This window comes from Felis catus, chromosome C1 (genome assembly GCF_018350175.1).
Source record: "Felis catus isolate Fca126 chromosome C1, F.catus_Fca126_mat1.0, whole genome shotgun sequence".
In the NCBI taxonomy this organism is placed as follows: Eukaryota; Metazoa; Chordata; class Mammalia; order Carnivora; family Felidae; genus Felis; species Felis catus.
This window is the reverse complement of record NC_058375.1, coordinates 41,994,583-42,015,246: the sequence shown is the minus strand read 5'-3', so window position 1 is coordinate 42,015,246 and position 20,664 is coordinate 41,994,583. Positions and strand designations below refer to the sequence as shown.

General features: G+C 36.7%; 1 protein-coding gene across 3 annotated transcripts in view; it reads right to left on the bottom strand.

Annotated features, from left to right (window-relative positions):
- Positions 1–14,081, bottom strand: part of ZFYVE9 (zinc finger FYVE-type containing 9) — a 137,808-nt gene extending 123,727 nt beyond the window's left edge. For all 3 annotated transcript variants that reach the window (XM_011284987.4, XM_011284988.4, XM_011284989.4), the window contains exons 1-2: positions 13,976–14,081; positions 268–376 (exon numbers count right to left, since the gene is read on the bottom strand). In XM_011284987.4, the coding sequence (XP_011283289.2) occupies positions 268–337 (70 nt within the window). In that variant the 5' untranslated portion in view covers positions 338–376; positions 13,976–14,081. The remainder of the gene's footprint in view (positions 1–267; positions 377–13,975) is intronic.
- Positions 14,082–20,664: the final 6,583 nt, after the last annotated feature.

The following is a 20,664-nucleotide window of genomic DNA, read 5'->3' as shown; positions in this document are numbered from 1 at the left end:
CATGCTCTGTCTCTCTCTGTCTCAAAAATAAAAAGAAAACGTGAAAAAAAAATTTAAATAATACAGTCCATATAAATGCGTTAGCATAGTATCTGGCACATAGTGCTCAAAAATGTTCGTTCCTCCTCTGGGTATTAAAATATAATACTATTATCATTAAGCCACTTTACCCAGTTTTATTTTTTTTTAAGTGTTACATACTCTTAAAATCCCCCATTCTCCATATCATAAATATATTCAAACAGATTCACCAAAGTAAATTCTCACCTTCGTTTTGTTCAAATTCATCTAATACCTTGTCCAGGTTGTAAGCTTCTGCTTGGAAGTAATTCTCCATCGGTGAGGAAACACCACTTAAGAGACTTGTTTAAACTTTCTAGAAAGTAGATCAAATTTGTATTATACTTTCAATTACTAAAATATAATTTATAGACATTACAACTGATAACAGAAATACAAATGATCATGAGACTATTATGAACAATTATACACCCACAAATTGGAAAACCTGAAGGAAATAGATAAAGTCCTAGATGAATATAACCTACCAAGAGTGAATCATGAAGAAACAGAAAATCTGAAGACCAATTATTAATAAGGAGATTGAATCAGCAATTAAAAATCACCCAACAAAGAAAAGTCCAGGATCAGTTGGCTTTACTGATGAATTCTACCAAACATTAAAAAAAGGATTAATACCAATGCTTCCCAAGCTCTTCCAAACAACAGAAGATGGGGGGAACACTTCTAAACTCATTTTACAAAGCCAGCATTACCCTGATACCAAAACCATATAAGGACACTACAAGAAAGGAAAATTACAGGGGTGCCTGGGTGGCTCAGTCGGTTAAGCATGCGACTTCGGCTCAGGTCATGATCTCGCAGTTCGTGAGTTCGAGCCCCATATCGGGCTCTGTGCTGACAGCTCAGAGCCTGGAGCCTGCTTCGGATTCTGTGTCTCCTTCTCTCTCTGCCCCTCCCCCACTTGCACTCTGTTTCTCTCTCAAAAATAAATAAATATTTTTTAAAAATTAAAAAAAAAAGGAAAATTACAGTATCCCTGATGAATATATATACAAAAATTCTAAAACAAAATATTAGCAAACCAGATACAATAATACATTAAAAAGACCATATGCCATGATCAAGTGGAATTTACTCTGGGACACAAGGATGGGACACAATATCTGTGAATCAATGTAATACACCACATTACAAAATGAAGGGTAAATCATACAATCATCTCAATAGATGCAGAAAAAACATTTGACAAAATTCAATACCCAATTGTGATAAAAACCCTCAATCAAGTCAATCAAGTGGGTAGAGTAAGAACACACCTAATAAAAGCCATCTATGACAAGCCCAGAATGGACATCATACTCAGCAGTGAAAACCTGAAAGAAAGCCTTTCCTCTAAGATCAAGAACAAGACAAGTGGGATGCTCACTCTCACCACTTGTATTCAACATAATACTGGAATTTCTAGCCAGAGCAATTAGGAAGAAAACAAAACAAAAAGCATCTGAATCAGAAAAGAAGAAGCGAAACTGTACTTGAAGCTGACATCATATTCTATATAGAACACTCTAAGACTCCACACAAAAAAACCTGCTAGAATAAATGAATCCATTAACTTTGCAAGATTAAAAAGTCAACACCCAAGGGGTGCCTGGCTGGCACAGTAGGTAGGGAGAGTATGCAACTCTTATTCTCTGGGTCATGAGTTCAAGCCCCATATGTAGAGTTACTTAAAATTTAAAAAAAAATTTTTTTTAAGTCAACATACAAACTTAGTTGGGTTTCTATACACTAACCCCAAATAATCAGAAAGAGAAATTAAGCAAACAGTATCATTTACAATTACATCAAAAATAATAAAATTTCTAGGAATAAATTTAACCAAGGAGGTGAAAAATCTGTACTCTGAAGACACAGATGAAATAATCAGAAGACACAAACAGATGGAAAGATATTCTGAGGCTCATGGATTGGAAAAATTAATATTGTTATGATGTCCATACTATAGATTCAATGCAATCTCTATCAAAATTCCAATGGCATTTCTCATACATACACACACACACACACACACACACACACACACACACACTCATCCAGCAATTTGTTTGAATCCACAAAAGACCCTGAATAGCTGAAGCAATCTTGAAAAAAAAACAAAGCTAGAGCCTTCATAATACCTGATCTTAAATTATATTACAAAGCTATAGTAATCAAAACAGTATGGTGTTGGCATAAAAACAGACACATAAATCAATGAAACAGGAAAGAGAGCCCAGAAATAAAACCACACATATATGGTCAATTAATTTATGACAAAAGAGCCAGGAATATACAATGAAGAAAGGATAGTCTTTTCAATAAATGGTGCTGGGAAAGCTGGACAGGCACATGCAAAAGAATGAAACCATACATAGAGATCATTTCAACAAGGGGCGCCTGGGTGGCTCAGTCAGTTAAGTGCCCGACTTTGGCACAGGTCATAATCTCACGGCTCACGTGTTTGAGCCCTGTGTCAGGCTCTGTGCTAACAGCTCAGAGCCTGGACCCTGCTTCGGGTTCTGTCTCTGCCTCTGCCCTGTGTCAAAAATAAATAAACATTAAAAAAAAAAAAGATCAATCCAACTCAACATGGATTAAAGTCTTGAACATAAGAGCTGAAACCATAAACTTCCTACAAGAAAACACAGGCAGTTAAGCTCCTTGACATTGGTCTTGGAGATGATATTTTGGATTTGACTCCAAAAGCAAAGGCAAGAAAAGCAAAAATAAACAGGTGGAACTACATCAAAGTAAAAAACTTCTGCACAGTAGTGGAAACCATCAACAAAATGAAAAGCAACCTACTGAATAGGAGAAAATATTTGCAAACTGTATGTCCAATAAGGGGTTAATATCCAAAATATATTCAGAACTTAAACAACCTGATGGCAAAAAACCCAAACAACCCAATTAAAAGTGGGCACAAGATGAGTAGACACTTTTCAAAGAAGACACACATATGGCCAAGAGACACATGAAAAGATGCTCAACACAATGAATCATCAGAGAAATACAAATGAAAACCACAATCAAATCACACCTGTTAGAATGGCTAATATCAAAGAGACAAGAAATAACAAGAGTTGGTAAGGATGAAGAGAAAAGGGGACCCTTGTGCACTGTTGATGGCAATGCAAACTGTATGAAAAAGAGTATGGAGGTTCCTCAGAAGATTAAAAATATAACTGCCATATGATTCAGCAATTCCTCTAATAGGTATTTATTTTAAAAATGAAAATACAAACACCACAACTTCCTATATACATAAAATCATTATGTTATACAACATAAACTAATACAATGTTATATGTCAATTATATCTCATATAATTGTGAAAAAAGTGAAAAGAATATAGATTAATAAAAATATTTATAATTTTTATATAACAAGTATCCTTGTATACTTAAGATGTTGGATCCAGTTATTTATTAATATTTTATATATAGTGACTATGAAATGCTGAGTATTGTAGGTATATGTTAAATGTACTAGATTGTATGTGGTAAGAAATTTCATTTATGCTCTTACCATTGGACAGTTTAAATGTTCAGTCTTTATCAGAATAAAAAGTAATCTTAAGTATACAAGGATAAAATCTCTTATAAATCTATTCAGACCATTTAAAGTATAAAACCTATCATCCCACTAGAGGTATTCTAAGATCTTTAAGCTAAGAAAGTCTAGAAACCTGTAAGCTAACAATTATCAAAATGTAATTGCAGGAGACAGACTTGGTGCATTTGAATACGATATGTTTCAAAAGATAAATTCCAGATGTTGAGAGAGGAAATCACTTCTTTGAGATAAAACTACATTTCTATTTAAAAAGAAAAGTTTTATTTTATTTCTTCTTCTTTTTTTATTTAGTGTTTATTTTTGAGAGAGAGAGAGACAGAGGGCGAGCAGGGGAGGAGCAAAGAAAGAGACGGAGACACAAAATCCAAAGCAGGCTTCAGGCTCTGAGCTGTCAGCACAGAGCCTGATTTGGGGCTCAAGCCCATGAACTGTGAGATCATGACCTGAGCTGAAATCAGACACTTAACCAACCGAGCCACCCAGGCGCCCATTATTTTATTTCTTTAAAGTTTACTTATTTTGAGAGAGAGACAGACAGACAGACAGACGTGTGCATGAACGGGGCAGGGACAGAGAGTGGGAGAGAGAGACAGAGAATCCCAAGCACAGGGCTCAATCTCATGAACCGTCAAATTATGAACTCTTGGTCCAAAAGCAAGAGTTGGACATGTAACCAACTGAGCCACCCAGGCACCCCAATAAATAAAACTTAAAAAAACCTATTCCCAAATGGAAAATGATAAAGTTCAAGCAAGCATGGGGATAAGGGACATTAGTTCTAAAATGTTAATGATAATTCTGACTTGGTTATTCTCTCTAGTAGGTTTTTTAAAAAATAATCTCTGTACCCAACATGGGGCTCGAACTCATAACCCCGAGATTAAGAGTCAGATGCTCTACCAACTGAGCCAGTCAGGCGCCCCTTGGTTACTCTTTTTAAACCTCTTCTTTTCAAGTACAATTTCTTAGTCTTTCTTGGTGTTAATTGATCAAAAAGCATCCTGTGAGCACATATACTAGGTGTACCACCCACTTAACAGAATGTCAAGAGTACATAGTAGTTGTTAAATAAATATTAGCCCATTTTTCCCTCTATTATCATAATCCCCATGCTTATCTCCTTAATTTCGCAAAATGTTCTTTTCAAACTGAAAATTTTACTTGGCTTCTTATTGGTATATAGAAAGGCAGATGGGAGGGGAGATAATTTTACAATTCCCCTAAAAAGTCTAAGTAAGGAAAACATGAAAAAGAGGGAAAATCAAGAATGTAATTATCCTGTTATTACAAATTTTAAGTTAAATATAAAAAGTGGTGAATTTTCTTTGATTTCTAGTGTTTCCTCTCTGAGGCATAAAAAAGCATCAATATTATTTCTTTCATTTTACCAATTAAAAAAAAAGCTCAGGGGATTAAATGGGTTTATTCAATCATTTCCGCATGATTATTCATTCAGTCAACTTTTATTTATTGATTGGCTCCTGTTAAATAAGTTTAAGTAGACAAATAGGCTACATAATCCCTTAATAGTTTTTCTTACCTATCTTTTGTGTCTCATGATTTATAGTTCAAAATAATTTTCATATTATGCCATTTTATTCTGATAAAGACTGAACATTTAAACTATCCAATGATAAGAGCATGAATTAAATTTCTCACAACATACAATCTAGCACATTTAACATATTCCTACAATACTCAGCATTTCATAGTCACTGTATATAAGATATTAATAAATAATTGGATCCAACATATGTATTGTGCATCTCCTGTATGCAAGGTATTGTAATCATTTCAAGTCTCAGACATCATCCTTAACATTGAGAAGCTTATAACTTAATGGCAAACAATGCTAAAAAAGAAAAGTAACATAATAATAAATAATTTTAATAATAACAGTAGAAGAGACCCAAAGTACTACTTAATTACTTTGTCAGATCAAATTAACAGATAAGTGCTACAGAATAAGTATTATAAAAGTTCAAGAAACGCGCAGGATCACCATTTGAATGGTCAAAAAGGCATTATTTATGGATTTGAGCTGGGCCTAGAAAGGTGGATAAAATTTTAATGAATATTCCAGATGGCAAGATGCAGAAGTAAAATTTAAAACAGGCAGAGACATACAAGGAGTGACCTAAGGACAGGCAATTATTGAGGGATCAGTGAAACTGGAGCAAGAATTTATTCATACAGTTAACATTAGGACACAGTTGGAGAAGCAGACAGGCATCATATCATGCAAGCCTTGGAATGCCAGTCTGACAAAGGTACTGCATATACTTTTAAGCAATGGGAAGCACTATAGTACTTTCACAAACCTTTATTATAGTATATTGTTATAATTGTTCATTTTATTATTAGTTATTGCTGTTAATCTCTCACTTTACCTAATTTATAAATTAAACTTTATCATAGGTATGTATGTACAGGAAAACACAGTATATATAGGTTTTGGTAGTATCTATGGTTTTAGGTACCACAGGGGATCTTGGAATGTATCTCCCATGGATAAGGAGGGGGACTCCTGTGCAAACAGCTGGTCAAGAAGCTGTACTAAACTCCAATGATAATTACTGTTGCAGGCCAGCATCAAAATCCTAAAATCCTAAATCCTAAATCCTAAAGCCCTTAGGTAAATGGTTACTAGGAAAGAAAATGTTCACAGTGCCTCAAAGTATTAATCCACAGATTATTAATCACAAAGGAGAAAATATGTTTACAGTAAGAAGATATGATAATCACTACCTAAACCAAATGATCAAACTTAGGATTACCAAGAGTTTAACAAGCTGCCATGATGGTGCTCACTTCGGCAGCACATGTACTAAAACAAGCTGCCATGATGTACCTCTTGATATGATGCAATGAGAAGTTTAAAACATTACGAACATAGTATTCTTGTCAAAAATGTTTAACCTGAATTGAATCATGAAGAAACGATTTGACAAATCTAGAATGTGAGGCATTCTATAAGACAACTGTTCTGAACTTTCCAAAAGGTTCAATGTTACAAAAACATCATTCCAAATTTAAAAAGACTTAAGAGATTTAATAACCAAATTCCATGCATGAACACTGGCTGGATCCTAAGTCAAGAAAATACATATACACATACACAGCAAAAAATCCCATGTAGGAGACAATCCAGGAAATTTGGACTATGTATCAGGTGATACGATAAATTAATAACCATTTTCTTAGCTGTGATAACGACATTTTGATTTTGTAGGAGAATGTCCTTACTCTTAGGAGATGTCTGCTGAATTATTTAGGGAAGAAGTGTTGTAATATCTATATTTAACTTTCAAATGATTCAGAAAAAGAAAAGTATGTGAATGTGTATATGAGTGTAAGGGAGGAGGGGAAAAAGAGGAAGAGAGTGAAAGGAGGGAGAGAGGAGGAGAGGTGTTCAAAAAAGAAACAAGAGGCGCCTGGGTGGTTCAGTTGGCTGAGCATCCAACTCCTGATCTCAGGGTTGTGGATTCAAGCCCTATGTTGGGCTCCGTGCTGGGCATGAAGCCTATTTAAAAAAAAAAAAAAAAAAGAAGAAGAAGAAGAAGAAGAAGCAGCAAAATGGTAAAAATTGATGAATCTAGGTGAAGGATATATGGGTCTTTATTTATATTATCTTTTAACTTTTCTTTAGGCTTGAAATTTCTCAAAAGAAAAAAAAAAGAGTATACTGAGCTGGTGGTAGGAAGCATTCCTTCCCACTATGAATATAGAAATTCTAGAAAAATAGATTATCTTAAAATAGTTTATACAGCCAAATTCAAAAGCAAGAAAGGGAAATACACAAATCCATAAACCAAAAAGAAACCAAGCCACAGCAATGAGTGAGAACTGAAGGGGTCGCAAAACTAGGCAGCAACCTTCAAGCCCAGGATCAAAAGTTAGCAGGGAAGATGGGAATTATTGGCTGCAAACTTAAAGAAGTTTCTACAGTGTAAGGGGCCAGACTGGGCTCTCTGAATAAAGCCGGGAGCTGGCGGAAAAAACTATCCCAGGTGGCTCCAAGACTGAGCAATGGAACAGGATGGAAGAGCACACCAGTGAAGTCACCTTTCAGAAATTAGAATTCCTAACCTGCCCCTCACTCAGGATTGGGAATGATATTAAATCTTTCTATAAATGAATGTAACATGGTTTATCTCCATGGTTACTCAGCTTTTAGTGTGACTTGTAATAATGTTTTTAATTTTTAAAAGTCATGAAATAATGGGATAGTGGGGAGAGGAGGGTGCATGTGACTATAAAGGGGTAGCACAAGGGAGATCTCTGTGGTGACAGAATCATGCTGTATCTTCAACTGCAATGGTGGTTACACAAACCTACATGTGACAAATGAGAGGGACACACATTCATGAATACGCTCACAGCAGCTTTATTCACAACAGCCAAAAGGTGGGAATAACCAGATACCTATCAACTGATGAATGGAAAATCAAGTGTCAATTTCCTAGTTTATGTTTTCTATAATTATGTATAATATGTAAGCAATGAGAAAAACCGGGTAAATGAAGGGTACACTGGGACTCTATACTATTCTTACAATTTCATGTGAATCTATAATTACTACAAAATAAAAAGCTGGAAAAAAATAAAAATGAAAGAGAAAAAGTTATTAAAAATTCAACAGACATAGGAGCAGGATGAAGAGAGCATCTGTGTAAGGGGGAGTCAGACCCAAGTATAGTAAAGTAGATGTCCTTGTGTTGGGGTGGCCCAACATAAGATGTCAGAGACCCAACAGTGTAAGAAAGCTGTCTATGCAGAAGGACAGCCCAGGGTGGGGTATCAGAACCCAAGAGAGACAAGGAAGGCATCTACATGAAGGGGATGGGGAGTCAGAGCCCAAGTGACTAAGAAGAGTCCACATACAGGAGAGGTAAGGAGGAGATGTAAGAGCACAATCCAGAGTGGCAGGTCAGAGCCTGAGCAGGATAAGAAGGGTCAGGGGAAGGAGACAATGATAGGAGACTGGTTACATGCAGAGACAGATCAAATAACTGACTACATGAAGAGCAACCAGGGCAAGGTTTCTCACTATTAGAGAAGGGAGTTAAAATGCACACAAAGCGAAGGCCAGAAAGAACCCTGCAGTGTTGGTTTGGAATTCGAGATATCAGTATGAACTCATAGACCTCAATAAACATAGACACTTATAACAATAGATATAGATGTAAATGTGTGTGTGTGTGTGTGTGTGCACTTGCTTTAGCCCTCTGCAGAGAGGATCTTAGAGCAGCAAATCTCCATCTCTAATCCAAGTAGCAATGAGCATGTACCTAGCACCAGATTTGGTATCTAAGTATTGTTATCCACTAAAAGGAAGCAGGGTTCTATGGAGAAATGGCTGATTCCAGAGCTGGAGTAGAAAAAATACAAGAGCTCTGATGAGGATATAGGGAAATATGAATTCTCACACATTGCTAGAAGGAAAGTAAAATGATGTCACAACTTTGGGAAATAGTTTGGCAGTTCCTCAAAAGGTTACACCTCATGGCATAGCTAGTCCACTCCTAGGTTTATGCCCAAGAGAAATGGAAATACAGTCACACAAAAACTCATTCATGAATGCTCACAGCATCATTCATAAAAGCCAAAAGGCGGAAACAACCCAAATATATATCAACTTATAAATGGATAAATAAAGTGTGGTATGGTATATCAACAAAATGGGATATTATAGGACAATTAAATGGTGTACTGCTGCTATATGCTACAACATGAATGAATTTTGGAAATATTAAGGTAACTGAAAGAAGGAGACACAAAAAGCTATATACTGTATGATTCCTGTTGTATGGATTGTCCAGAATAGACAAATCCAAAGAAATAGAAAATTAATTAGTGACTGTCAGGTGCTGGGGGGAACTGGAGAGAAACAGGAACTGATTGCTAATGGATACGAGATTTCTTTTTGGGATTATAAAAATGTTTTGGAACTAGACAGTGAGGATGACTACATAACTTTATAAATATATAAAAACCCCTGGACTACATATACTTTAAAAGAGTGAATTTTATGGTATGTGATTATATTTCAATTAAAAAAAAAGAGCCTTGAATATCTTGCATGCTGGAAAGCAAACATGTACTCCACGAATAATGGAGACATGTCAAAAGGACACAAAAACCAGCCTGAAGGAGTTCCCACAGGCTAAATCAGAGAATCAAAATAAATAATGATAGCAATGGATTACAACCCACTGAATAAAAAAGAGAACCATGAATCCTTGCAATATGAATAAATGAATCCCAAGTGTGATGAGGAAGGGGATATTTACATTGCTTCAAAGTTCTTCTCTACAAAAATATTTACTAATTACCAAAGAAAAAAAGAGTAACTTCAGAGGCAAAGCCTGACAGACATCACCTTACACAACTATCAAAGTAAGCATCATCAGTAATGGGACAAATGGAAATCTGTGCTCTCGGATAGGCTGCAGTGAAAAAGGACACAGCAATGTCAATACTGGGGGAGGCTAGATAGGGGTGGGGACTCCCTTTAATTTCTGCTCAATTTTGCTATGAACTAAAACTGCTACATTTTTTTTGAGGGGGGTGCAAGTGAGAAGAGGGCAGAGAGAGAGAGAGAGAGAGAGAGAGAGAGAGAGAGAGAGAGAGAATCCCCCAGGGGTAGAGAGAAACAGAGAGAAGCGGGACTCACTCGAAAACTCAAGCTCACCTGATGTGGGAGGACTTGAACTCACGAACCGTGAGATCATGACCTGAGCTGAAGTCAGATGCTTAACAACTGAGCCACTCAGGCACCAGAACCTAAAACTGCTCTTAAAAAAATAAAATGTGTTAATTTAAAAACAAAAACAGCACCACTCTGTGATATTCCCACAAAACTGCATAACCTGAATTTAGTCATAAAGAAACATCAGACAAACCAAAACTGAAGAACATCCTACAAAATAACTGGTCTGCAATCTTCAAAAGTGTCAAGGTCAAAAAAGTCAAAGACTGCAGAAATGTTCCAAACAGAAGGAGACTACAGAGACATGACTGCAACACATGACTCTAAACTAAATCATTTTGATACAGAGGACATTATTTGTACATCTGGCAATACCTGAATAAGATCTAAGAATTAGTTGGTGGTAATGGATCAATGTTAATTTGCTGATTTTGATTAATATATTGTGGTTATGTAGGAAAATGTCTTTCTTTGCTAGAAACACAGTTTCAAAGATCATGCGCTAGCAACTTATTCTCAAATGGTTCAGAGAAAAAAAAAGTTCTTTGTACGTGACTTTTCTATAAGCTTAAGATAGTTTATAAAATTTTTTAAATACACCAGAAGTGTCTATCATATTTTAAATTTCCAGAGCACTTTCTTTTTCTAATGATTTTTATGTCATCTTATTTCATGCATATAACTTCTTTTCTTATCTCTTCTCTTAACTTCTCTGATGCAATTACTAATTACCTACAGTTTGTTGGGCTTTTTTCCTCAAACTTTCTATTTCCTGTATTATTTTCCTCCAAGTTCCTCTTTTGTACTTTTGTGTTTTGTTCTCTTTCCCCTTGGAGGCTCTCCCCAAATGCCTTTTTATTGAATAAATGAAGTACTAAAGCCAACTGGAAGCTCTGCTGTCTGGCTTCGCAACCAGGAGGCTTCCACTGCATGGTGATCAGGTGGGAACATAGTTACTTCACTGGGAGACCTCTAAATGTCAGTATAGAGGGGTCTTTTCTTTAGACTTTAGAGAAGGCTCATATACTTTCCTACAAGGGGGTACAGAGAGATATAATACTAGGCAATTACCTTCTGAAAGAAAAGTAAAGGAAGGAGTGAGGGGGAAGGGTCTCACTTTTCAGTATAAAGGATTTCTCTTAATCCTCCTGTTTTCACTATGTATGGTTCCCGATCCCTCGTCAGTTATGTTTAATGATCTCAAGTCTTGAGCATCTTTAGTTTCATCTTCCAAAGAAAACCCTGTGGTCTCCTGAGGGCTTGGGAGAGGGGCAGTCTTCTCACTGCATAAGCTGGGTATCCCAGAGGATTTAAACCCTGGAACACCTGGGTGGCTCAGTCAGTTAAGCGTCCAATTTGGCTCAGGTCACGATGTCGCGGTTTGTGAGTTCGAGCCCCGCAATGGGCTCTGTGCTGACAGCTCAGAGCCTGGAGCCTGCTTCAGTTTCTGTGTCTCCCTCTCTCTCTCTCCGCCCCTCCCCCACTTGTATTCTGTCTCTCTCTCTTAAAAATAAATAAACATTAAAAAAAATAAATAACAAATCTGAAGTTAGGATTCTTTTTTTATTTTTTTAAGGAGGCTCCACTCCCAATGTGGGGCTTGAACTCACAACCCTGAGATCAAGAGTCCCATGCTCCACCAACTGAGCCAGCCAGGCACCCCTACGTCAGGATTCTTTACCTGCCTTCTTATAAAAGCATCCATGTCTTATTCAAAATAGAAGTCACTAAATATTATTCATGTATATCTCAAGAAAGAAATAGGGGCATATGACTGGCTCAGTCAGTTAAGCATCTGACTTCGGCTCAGGTCGTGATCTCATGGTTCATGAGGTCGAGCCCCACGTCGGGCTCTGTGCTGACAGCTCGGAACCTGGAGCCTGCCTTGGATTCTGTGTTTCCCTCTCTCTCGGCCCCTCCCCCTGCCCATGCTCTGTCTCTCTCATAAATAAATAAACATCAAGAAACCTTTTTTAAAAAAAAGAAAAGAAAAGAAATAGAACTACTTAATTTTGTACATTTTCTTCCTGAGGACCTCTTCGTTTGGCATTGCGCTTCTGGACCTCTTCTTTTTTATTCTATTGACCATAGTCCTTTTGGACATTCCCTTGAATCAACCTTAGGGGGTTCCACTTTTATAGCACTAATCTGATTGCTCCTTTTGTTTCCTTCACTGGTACTTCCTCTTTATGCCATATACTAATTAAAATGAACATGCATACATCTGTGCACCAAACATCATGGAGTATCAGGCACTGTCCTTGTCATTAGATTATAATGACAAATAAGACAATGTCCTTAGGGCACCTGGCTGGCTCAGTTGGAGGAACATATGACTCTTGACCTTGGGGTCATGAGTTTGAAACCCACGTTGGATGTGCAGATTACCTAAATAAATAAAACTTAAAAAAAAAAATAAGACAATGTCCTTGACCTAAAGGTGCCTAATGTTTCATAGAGGAGATGGATGAATAAACTTAAAATATAAAACATCGTACTAATTGATATATGCCCTGAGGGCTATGGAGCCAAAGAAGAGGTGAAGCTAAATCAGACTGAGGCAGGGATGTATTTGGGAGGTAGGGTAGGCTACTGTGACAAATATTCTAATAATTGATTACCACTGATTATTTTTTATTATTGTTGATAATTTTTTCAGTAGGTTGAAAACTTCCTAAAGAGGTAATACCTGAAGAATAAGATCTTGCCCAGTAAAAGCAAAAACCAGCACCCCCTTCTTATGCCTCTACATGAGATGGCTAGGGTATAAGAAATACCCTTCCAACTGTAGGCCCAGAAGTTTTGATGAGGAAGGCACTAACTACTAAGGGCCTCTCTACTCCACTCTCAGCTGAAAAGGAGCTCACTCTGCTATCACACACTGTCAGACTCATGCCTCTATTCTTAAAGCTTACATGGAAAATTAAACTCAGCCAGAGTAAGCAACATGCCATTAGTGAATGGTATAATCAGTTTCTGAAATTCATCTTACCCACACATCCTCAACCCTCCCTACCATTTCCAGCCCCTTAAGTAATTGTATGACCTAAAAGAAATCAAACATGATTCCTAGTCAGGAAAAAAAAAATCAATGATTCCTGCTCTACAAGAATTAGTAAAATACTTCCAATTTTCTGCTGGAAATTATTGCTCTTCACAATTAGTCTAAAAATACAAAATAAAATAATGTAATTAAATCTATATTTGCTTCCCTGCCCCAAAATTAGCTTTAATTGCTTTGCTCTTACATGATGACTAAGAAATAGAAATAAGATTAATTGGATAGATATATCACTATTTTTTTTCTACCAATAATATTGCTCAAATCCGTGTTCTTTTTCATGCTGAAATTACCTTTTTATGCTCAAAGTAGAAGCTGACTCTAAAAGGAAAAAGCCAAGCACTGGCAGAAAAATTAGAATTTTGACATAACTCAACAGTAATTTTAAAATACCCTTCCTCTGGATTTAAGTCAAATCTTTTTTTAAAACTATACTCCTGATTTAACAAGAGGCAATGTTATAAATGAAGCAAGCAGCATATATACATGAGCATTATTTTCTGTAGATTTAGCTGTTTTCTTAAGTTCAATCTCTAACAGAAATAGAACGTTGGTTTTCTTACCTTTTTCCCCTTACACACGTGATAAGGGACAGACTTCCCTGTGCTTACTCATGATGCTTGCTGCACCACCAGCCAGTCCTGCTGATTCAGTATGCCCTATTTGATCCTAAAGAAAAAAAAAAACACATTGCTCATTATATTTGCTAAAGCAATAAGCCCTAATTTTCTTCATATAAACCTATCACAGCCAGACAAATGACAGCTATGGGGCTTAAATAATAAATTACATCTTCAGATTCAAAGACCTGGCTACTATGAAATGCAGCAGACACATTTTACTGTCTAAGAAGGCCAAAGGTTAAACGTTGCATAAACAGTTAAGAATTTTTGAATATTTTTTATTTTCAGTGGATAATACAAAATATAACCTCAGAGGCAGGCACTTTCTACCCAATGGTTTTAACTCTGTTAATTCATAAAAATACCAATTATTTTGTATTACAATAAGCCCTCCAAGAATCCAAAGCTAGCAAAACTGCTGCTTCACTAGAATGTCTTTTTTTTTTCCTGTACATACAGACTTCTTAAATTGAGATTCAGAGGCTTCCTGTTGAGATTTTTATTGCAAAACAACTGTTTTCCTCCAAATGGAGTCTCTTAGGATTCTAGTCCTCCTCCATTGTTTAGAAGCAATGGATCTATTAGCCCAACATTATCCTTACTACTAGCAGTATGCAAAAGACAAAGCTTTCAAAGCTTCCTCAAATGTTACTTCCTTCTTCTGAATATATGACAATATCCATGAAGTTACAGTAGTCCAATTTAAATACTTCTGTAGCTGTTTAGAGAAGATTTGAAATTCTTTAGGAGCCTAATTTAGTCTTGAACAAGATTGGTAATTGTAATCCGAATAAAATTAAGAATCTCATATTACCCATATAAAATATCAAACATATAATCATAGCATTTCAGAACAGGAAAGTATCTTAGAGATGATCTAATGAACATCGCTTAATTTTAAAGATAATATGCACTAAAAGAAATTTTTCTGGCATTATTGTAAATGCAATTCCATTATCTGATGGAAAAATAATGTACTTATTAAAAAATAAGAGAATTTTTAAAAAGCTGAAAATTCAAGTTTCCAGAAACCAATAAAAAAGATAGAATGGGGGCGCCTGGGTGGCTCAGTTGGTTGAGTGTCCAACTTCAGCTCAGGTCATGATCTCGCGGTCTGTGAGTTCGAGCCCTGCGTCCGGCTTCGTGCTGACAGCTCAGAGCCTGGAGGCTGCTTCGGATTCTGTGTCTCCCTCTCTCTCTGCCCCTCCCCTGCTCATGCTCTGTCTCTCTCTCTCTCTCCCTGTCAAAAATAAAAATAAACATAGAGAGAGAGAGAGAGAGAGAGAGAGAGAGAGAATGAAAATCTCTGGTGAGGGGCACCTGGGTGCTCAGTTGATTAAGCATCTAACTCTTGATTTCGGCTCAGGTCAGAATCTCACAGTTCGTGAGTTCAAGCTCCATGTCAGGCTCTGCACTGGCAATGGGGAGCATGCTTTGGATTCTCTCTCTCCCTCTCTCTCTGCCCCTCCCCCACTCTCTCTCTAAATAAATAAATAAACTTGGGAAGGAAGGAAGGAAGGAAGGAAGGAAGGAAGGAAGGAAGGAAGGAAGGGAGGGAGGGAGGGAGGGAGGGAGGGAGGGGGGGAGGAGGGACGGAAATTTTCCTATCTTGAAAACTTGAAAAAAAATATGTATTTGTTAAAATTCTAAATGAGAAGTGCTGTTGATGCTAAGAACCAGGCTTACATCTATCAAAGAACTAAATCACATCAGAAGTAGGAAAGGATTATACAAGTAGAAGTACCAAAGTCAAAATGAATGAGGCAAAAGATCCTCTCCTCTAATATCTACCTAACTGAAGATTTTTTTAAACAAATAAAATTAACTCTATAGACTCCAAGTTAAATCCTGTATGTCTGTATCTATTGTCATGTGTGAGGCAAGTCCAATAATATTATGTAGCTATCTCAAACATCACAGGTTTTTCTTCTAGAGTTTTATTCTTTTGACCTTTAGCCTCAGCTGGCAAAGCCTCAAGTCTGGTTAAATCCAACTGTCTAACTCCCTGTGTTCCCCTAAGGAGCTTAAATGTGTCTAGAGGAAACTCACACAAGATGGAGACTGTTCTCAAGTTTACATTTATAACTTCACATTACATTTCCCTTAGTCAACCTACTTTCAACCCTGCACCTATTCCTACCTTTTGATATGTCTGGGATTTCTTAATGCAAAGCTTTCACAATTCATTTCTTCCAGAAAATAAACCTTTTGTCTCCTGCAGGACAAGGATAACGTTACTTAGCTACATAATTAGGACAGAATACCAGCATAACTAACCACTCCTTGCACAGACTACCAACCAATTTCTGTTTTCAGCACCACACCTCACCTAAGCCTTCAGAGATCCCTAGAACTTCCATAAGTTTCTCTAAGGTTCTGTGCGGGTGTAGACTTGCTTCTCATCACATCTACAATTTATTGCTTCTTCAGTTCTAAGACCTTTCTTTACTTTTTTCATTCACTGAAAGCTCCCATCCACTGTTGTTTTCCTTTTCTGTTGTTTCTTCCTATCATTTCAGTGCAGTTTTAGGAAGACAAAAATAAAGGGGGGGGGGGTCAATCCTTCCTATTTAGTCACAAGTCTTTATTCTTATCTTTGAGAACTGACATATAATGGAATACAATATTGTATTCTTTCTCAAAAGTAGCCTTAAAAGTTGCCAATGTCCTAACAAACTAAGAAATAGTTTAGAAAAACAAAGGGAAAGATAAATAGACAAGCAACCAGTAGTGCTTTCCAGATAAGAAACGGTTATCTAGTACTTTTTTTTTTACCAGAATGAACACTTTATGGTAGAAGACTTTTCATTGTCTTTTGGCATTATGTAATTGCTTTTTGGAAGGAACAAAAGAAGTTTTGTAAGTGGATGGATATACCACATAAAATACAATATAAAATGCCTTAAATACAGTTCAAGATATGCAGGAAAAAAAACTTCAGAACTTCAAGATTCTGCTCAATGTCACCTCCTAATATGAAATTAATAATTGCTTAGTTCTCTATGCTCTCATAACGTACTTACCCCTACAACATGTTTTACATTACATGGTAATTTCTCTCTTTGCAATCTGCTGCACTCTACATAACAATAAGCCACACTCAAGGCAGGAAACCCTTTTATTCATACTTTTATCCCAAGACCCCAGCACAGTGCTTGTCATATAGCAGGTATTCAAAATATCCAGGATGTTTAATTAAGTATAGCATATAACACACCTCCCATGGCAAGGATTCCAAATAAAAAGCTCTTAATTACATCTACCTCCTTCTATTTCTACAACTGCCTTATTTTAGGCCCTCATCAGTTCTCACCTTATCCCCTTCCTATCTCACCTACTTAATAGACACATCTGGATGTCAGTGATGGGTCTTCATTTGTCACCACAACTACTACCCAGCTTGACTGTGCTTTTCTAGCTAATGAATAAATCCCCTTACTCCTTCCCCTAAGAATGCAGTGTGGTTTTTTAGCATGGCATATAGATCCCTTCAGAACTTGGTCTCTGCTTCTTTTCCAAACTGTTCTCCACTACTTCCCTAAGCTCCAATCATACAAAAATACCCAATTTCTGGTGAGACGCTTTATCATACTTCTCTCTCACTGCATGCTCTATGCCCATATTGAGACACTTTTGCCACTCTTCTTTGCCTAGCTAATTTGCGTTACCACAAGGTTCAACTCAAACTCACTCTCAACTCAACCTGGGAAGCCTTCCCTGATTCTCTGTAGCCTGTTTTAGAAGACTCACCCTATGCTAGTGTCATGCATGCTCTCTACTAATGGCAGCACTTACCAAATTAATTTACATTGTCAGTATGCCCATCTACCTCCCCCAATGAACTGTCAGTCCATTGAGAACAAGGACTGTCTTCACTGAGACTGATGAAGTCCATATTTAAGTAATCAATCTCATGATGAAGACTTCTTCCTACCTAATAAATATTTGTGGATGTGTGTACTGTGGGAAAAAGAGACAGTAAGTAAATGCAAGAGACAAACAAAAACAGAGAAATTCTCCAGTGGAAGAGGAAAAAAAAAGTGACAAGGATTTAAATAATTGGGAATTTTTTTTTTTTAAGTAGGCTCCACACCCAACATGGGGCCTGAACTCATGACCTGGAGATCACGAGTCGCATGTTCCGCCAACTGAGCAAGCCAGATGCAATAACTGGGAAATTTGATCATTACTATATAAACACAGGCCCTTTGACATAACAATTACATTCCAGAGATTTACCTCAAGGAAATAATTAGATAAAGAGAAAAGATATAAACTAAGTTAACTGTTAGACTGATGTTTAAAATAGTTAAATATTGGGGAAAAAATCTAAATGTCAATTGAAAGCAGCCATTTTAACAGTACAAATTTTATTTATTTATTTATTTATTTATTTATTTATTTTAATTCATTAATTATTTAATTAACCAACTTAACTGACTGAGCCACCCAGGCACCCCAATGTACAAATTTTATAAATTCCCCATGTTTTGGGAAAATTTTTAAGTCTCTTTTAAGATTTTATTTTTAAGTAACCTCCACACCCAACACAGGCTCAAACCCACAACCCTGAGATCAAGAGTAGTCATGTGCTCTACTGACTGAGCCAGCCAGGTGTCTCAAAACCTTAAAGTCTTAAGAAATATACACTAAAATATAATACAAAAACTCTTGGTAGTGTTCAGGTGATTTACATTTTTTTCAATCTTCTGTAGCCCTAATTTTTCATGGAATGAATGTTTATTATTTCTGTTTTTTTAAACATTTATTTATTTATTTTGAGAGAGAGCGAGTGAGAGAGAGAGCAAGGGAGGGGCAGAGACAGAGAGAGAAAGAGAGACAGACAGAGAGAGAATCCCAAGCAGGTTCCACGTTGTCAGCACAGAGCCCGACATGGGGCTGGATCTCAGGTACAGTGAGATTATGACCTAACCTGTAATCAAGAGTCAGAGGCTCAACCAACTGGGCCACCCAGGTGCCCCTATTTATTATTTGTTAATAATAGAAAAGAGAATTGAAGAAACATGAATTTTAATTACTAAGACCCATGCTACTTAAAGTTTTACCTTTGACTATGAAAACTGAAAATGGAACAGGATAGGAAAAAACAAGGATTTTGGACGATTACTTTTCTGGGATTAAATTTTAATTATATATGGGAAAAGAGAGAAAGAATCACTGAAAATTTAAAACTAAGTTTAAAAAAAATAAACCTATAAGGAAAATGACAGGAATAAAACTGATGTTTAAAATATAAAAATGCAAGGGTGCCTGGGTGGCTCAGTCAGTTAAGCGTCAGACGTCGGCTCAGGTCATGATCTCATGGTTGGTGGGTTCAAGCCCCACATCAGGCTCTGTGCTGACAGCTCAGAACCTGGAGCCTGGTTCAGATTCTGTGTCTCCCTTTCTCTCTCTCTGTCCCTCCCCTGCTCATGCTCTGTCTCTCTTTCTCTCAAAAAATGAATAAACATTTATAAATAAATAAACAAACAAATAAATAAATAAATGCAAGCGATTGGGATGCCTGGCTGGCTCAGTCAGTTAAGCGCCTGACTCTTGATTTTGGCTCAGGTCATGATCTCACAGTTCATGGGATCAAGCCCCACATCAGGCTCTGTGCTGACAGTGCAGAGCCTGCTTAGGATTCTCTCTCTCTCTCTTGCTCCTCCTTCCCCAGCTCACATTCTCTCAAAATAAATAAATATTTTTTAAAATGCAAGTGATTTATAGGAAACCCTTGTATGGACATGTTTATAACAGAAGAGATGTATGAAGGTAATACAGATCTTTCTCAACTTACAGTGGGATTATATCCCAATAAACTATTCATAAGTTGAACAGATCATTAGGTCAAAAACACATTTAATACACCTAACCTACTGAACATCACTGTTTAGCCTAGCCTACTTTAAAAATGCTCAGAACACTTATATTAGCCAAAGGTGGGCAAAATCATCTAACACAAATCCTATTTTATAACAAAGTGTTGAATATCTCATGTAACTCAGTGAATACTGTACTGAAAGTGAAAAACAGAATGGTTGAATAGGTACAGAGGTTGTAAGTGTACTGGCTCATTATCCTTGCAATCACATGGCTGACTGGGAGCCATGGCTCACTGCTGCTGCCCAGCATCCCAAGAGAATATCATACCACATATTACAAGCCTGGGAAGGAATCAAAATTCAAAATCTGAAGTATGGTTTCTACTGAATGTGTATTGCTTTAGAATGAACCTAAAGTCAAAAAATCATTATGTCAAACCACTGTTAAATAGGGAAAAGACGGTAATTCCCAAAATCCTGGCCACAGGTTAAAATAGAAGAAGAAAACAAGGATAAACTAGAAAGTGTTCTCATTTAAATAGTGTTTCCTATCTTGGCTCTCATTAATACTATTTACCATAGAACACTCATTAATACTATTTACCATAGAACAAATTCAGTATCTGCTTAGTAACCAAACTTTTTAACATTTCCACCAGTAAGTCTGACAAGGAGTTAAACTCAGTATGTACAAAATTGCATTCAATTTTCCAAAGTAATTTTCTTTGTTCCCTATCCAAGACTCTCAAATTAGGTGTGGCAGATTGTATTTGCAAAGACAGCTGCTACATTATCTCCCATCCC